The sequence below is a fragment of the Geospiza fortis genome, unplaced genomic scaffold (assembly GCF_000277835.1).
Source record: "Geospiza fortis unplaced genomic scaffold, GeoFor_1.0 scaffold109, whole genome shotgun sequence".
Lineage (NCBI taxonomy): Eukaryota > Metazoa > Chordata > Aves > Passeriformes > Thraupidae > Geospiza > Geospiza fortis.
The window spans coordinates 185,025-188,683 of NW_005054694.1; the positions used below are offsets into that span (position 1 = coordinate 185,025).

The 3,659-nt window shown below is 56.4% G+C and overlaps 1 protein-coding gene across 1 annotated transcript in view; it reads left to right on the top strand.

The window, feature by feature from the left end:
- Positions 1 to 133: 133 nt before the first annotated feature.
- Positions 134 to 3,659, top strand: part of TIA1 (TIA1 cytotoxic granule associated RNA binding protein) — an 11,018-nt gene continuing 7,492 nt past the window's right edge. Inside the window, exons 1-3 of the mRNA XM_031065172.1 lie at positions 134 to 300; positions 2,816 to 2,912; positions 3,589 to 3,659. The exon at positions 3,589 to 3,659 is cut by the window's right edge and continues 19 nt beyond it. Coding sequence (XP_030921032.1) covers positions 263 to 300; positions 2,816 to 2,912; positions 3,589 to 3,659 — 206 coding nt within the window. The 5' untranslated portion in view covers positions 134 to 262. The remainder of the gene's footprint in view (positions 301 to 2,815; positions 2,913 to 3,588) is intronic.

The following is a 3,659-nucleotide window of genomic DNA, read 5'->3' on the forward strand; positions in this document are numbered from 1 at the left end:
CGCCCGCAGTGCTGCGGGACTGAGGGGCAGCCGGCCCCCTCCGGCAGCGAGGGGAGCCCGGCTCCCGCGGTATTCCTGCCCTTTCCCCGGTCCCAGTGCTGGGCACCGCCGGCCTGCCCTCCGCTCCGGGCGTTCCCCTGGGCCTCCAGCTCACATCTGGAGGGACAGGGCTGTGTGGAAGCTGTGTGTCCCTTCCCCAGTACGTCCCAACTCACATCTGGAGAGAAAAGGAGTCTGCAAGCTGTGTGCCCCTTCCCAGTCCATGCCAGGTCACACTCGGAGGGAAAAGTGGTCTGGAAGGTGCGTCCCTCCTTCTCCTGGATAGAAAGAGGGTCTGGAAAGTTTGTGCCACTCTCTGCAGTCCATCCCTGGTCACATCTGGAGGGAAGGCAGTGTGGAAGGTGTCCCCTCTCTGGTACATCCACACACATCTGGAGGGAAAGGGGGTCTGAGGTGCGTGTGCCCCCCTCCCCTGTCCATCCCAGCCCATGGCAGGGCACTGAACTGGGATGATCTGAGTCCCTTCCACCCCAAACCATTCCGTGGTGAGGATCCTGTCACTCTCTGTGATCCGTGTAGGTTTTGTGAGTGACTGGCTGGATTTTGCCCTGGGGGCTGCCTTGGCACACAGCTGGAGCCCCCTGGCCTGCTCAGCAGCTCCGTGGGAATGACCAGGCAGTGCCCGTGAATCCAGAGCTTGTCCCAGCGTTCAAAGCACCCTCTGAACCTGCTGCTTCCCACTGAGTGAATTAGGAAGCCACGTCAAGGGGAGGTTTAGGTTGGATTTTAGCAAAAGGTGCTGCAAAACCTGACTGTTGTGCTCACCTGGGCTGTTTCCCTCCTTATCCCAGGCAGGTGGTACCTGGGGTAGCTTTCCCCTGTTTGGATCAGGGAAATCAGGCCCCACTCTTGCCATCCCACCCCTAGAAGCCTTGTTCTGCAGTGTGGCAGGAAGGACAGGAGGGAGGGAAAGAAGGAATCATTCCAAGGTGAGGGATTATTGTGCCCTGGGACTGCTGCCCCTCCCCAGGGCCTGAGTGACCACAGGACAGCAAGACCCCGACGTGCCTCACCCTGGCTGTCCCGAGCACTGAGCACTCCCTGCTTCCCCAATCCCGCTGGTTTCCCACTTTCTGGGAGCTGTTCCTGGCCTCTGCACACACGGAGTGTTGGTGTGTTTATTGGGAAGGTGTTTTCCCCCATCCCAAGGCTCGTGTGGGTTTGGTGGCCTCCATGTGTGCCAAGGAATGCAGGTGCCTGTCCTGGAGCCCGTGCGGCTGGTGGCACACACAGGGCATCCCTGGGGCTGCGAAAGACCTGCAGGATCACTGACTGCTGCCTTGAAACAACTCAGGGCTCAGCAAATCCAGCCTGGGGTTTCTGTGGCTCCCTCCCTGTGGCTGTCTGGGGTCATACAGGGAATTGTCACCAGCTGGTGTCACAGGTTGGGTTTGGAAGGAGCAGAAAGTGCAGCTCAGGTTGATGTTCAAGCCTCTCTGATCCCACTCTCTGTTGGACTTGCTGGGGAGAGGAGGTCCTGCTGTTAATTGCCTTAATGAAGTGCTCTAATCCCTCCTTGTTTTACCATTCTGAGGAAACTTGTCAGAGGTGCAGGAATCACTCACTTGGAGCCAGACAAAGCCTGTGAAGGTGTGTTTGGAGATTTTAAACCCAGTCCTGCCTCTTGCCTAAAACCGTTGTCCAAGTGATGAGCACAGAGGTCCTGGATGAGCCATTTGTGACAAAACTCTGTCTCCTGCCCAAATAACCAAAGCTTGGAGCACAAACAGAGCTTGGATTTGCTGCTGGCTGTTTTCTGCAGCCCCTGTGCCCCTCTGGGGGGCACTGCAGGTGCACCAGGGTGGTTTCAGGGCTGGCATTTGGCCAGGATTCCCGGGCAGAGGTTTCCCACAGAACGTTCCTGTGCAGGAGCTGCGGCTGCACCTCAGGGGCTGAGGTTTCTCACTGGGCTTTTTATAAAAATCCCATGATTTGGGCTCAACAAAAACAACAAAACAGCCACCCCTGGGCCTTGATGGGCAAGGAAGCCACAGTCCCAGGTGGGAGAGGGGCTTTGGGCTGTGGCTGTGCTGGGCAGGCTGATCCTTGCACTCCAGCACGTTGGCACTTGGGCATTCCAGGCAGATCTGGGGCTTCCAAAACCTCAGGGCTTCGGGAGGAACCGGCCAAATGGTGTGGAAAACATGGAAAAACAGCAGCCTGGGCTGCTGGGGCTGGGATGGTGGGGTAGGGATAGGGGAGCTGGAATTTCTGTACTGGGAAATCAGTGTAGGGATGTGGGAACTGGAGTTTCTGTACTGGGAAATTGTAGTAGGGATATGGGAACAGGAGTGTCTGTACTGGGAATTCAGTGTAGGGATGTGGGAACTGGAGTTTCTGTACTGGGAATTCAGTGTAGGGATGTGGGAACAGGAGTGTCTGTACTGGGAAATTGGAGTAGGAATATAGGATCTGGACTCTGACCTGGGAAATCAGTTTGGAAGGTCAGCTTCATGGAGCCATGGAATCCTGGATGGGTTTGGGTGGGAAGGGACATGAAGCCATCCAGTGCCACCCCCTGCCATGGACAGGGACATCTCCCACTGTCCCAGGGTGCTCCAAGCCCTGTCCAGCCTGGCTGTGGACATTCCCAGGGATTCTCCTCTGGGAATTCCATCCCAGTATCCCATCTCACCCAGCCCTCAGCAGTGGGAAGCCATTCTCCCTTTTCCCATCACTTCATCCCTGGTCCCAAACCCCTCTCCGTGCTCCAGCATGTCCAACATCCGTGTCCCTGCCTGTGTTTGTCCCTCAGGTACGTGGGGAACCTCTCCAGGGACGTGACCGAGGCTCTGATCCTGCAGCTCTTCAGCCAGATCGGACCCTGCAAGAACTGCAAGATGATCATGGATGTAAGAGCCCCAATCCTTTGATTTCCCTGCTCCTCCTCAGGGCTGCTGCCTCCAGGCTGTGCCTGTGCCTCTGGGAATTCCCCTGGAAACGGGGCACAGCCGCCTCAAATAAACCTGGAGATGGTTCTGGCATCGTTTCTGCACGTGAATGGTGGTGAATTTAAGGATGGGTGGACGTGGAGAGGGACAGTGAATCCCCTCATTAAATCAGGAGGGGATTGCAGATGAGGCTCTAAAACTTCTCTGCCATAATTTTCCCTTTCTAAAGAAGAATTGAAAGCTCTGAGAGTGTTGTTAGTCGCTGTAGGGTCAGAAAACCTGTCCAGGTGGGGCTGTTGAGGTGTCAGCAGTCAGAGGCCGAGCAGAGCAGCCAGAGCCCAGCTTTGTGTCCCTAATCCTGGGTTTGAGTCCCTAATCCTGGGTTTGTGTCCCTAATCCTGGGTTTGAGTCCCTAATCCTGGGTTTGTGTCCCTAATCCTGGGTTTGAGTCCCTAATCCTGGGTTTGTGTCCCTAATCCTGGGTTTGAGTCCCTATTCCTGGGTTTGTGCTCCTAATCTTGAGTTTGTGTCTCCAATCCCGGGTTTGCGTCTCCAATCCCAGCTCAGCGTCCCCAATCCCAGCTCAGGTCCCTAATCCCAGCTCAGGTCCCTAATCCCAGCCCATTCCCTGTCTCAGACAGCTGGCAATGATCCCTACTGCTTCGTGGAGTTCTACGAGCACCGGCACGCGGCCGCGGCGCTGGCTGC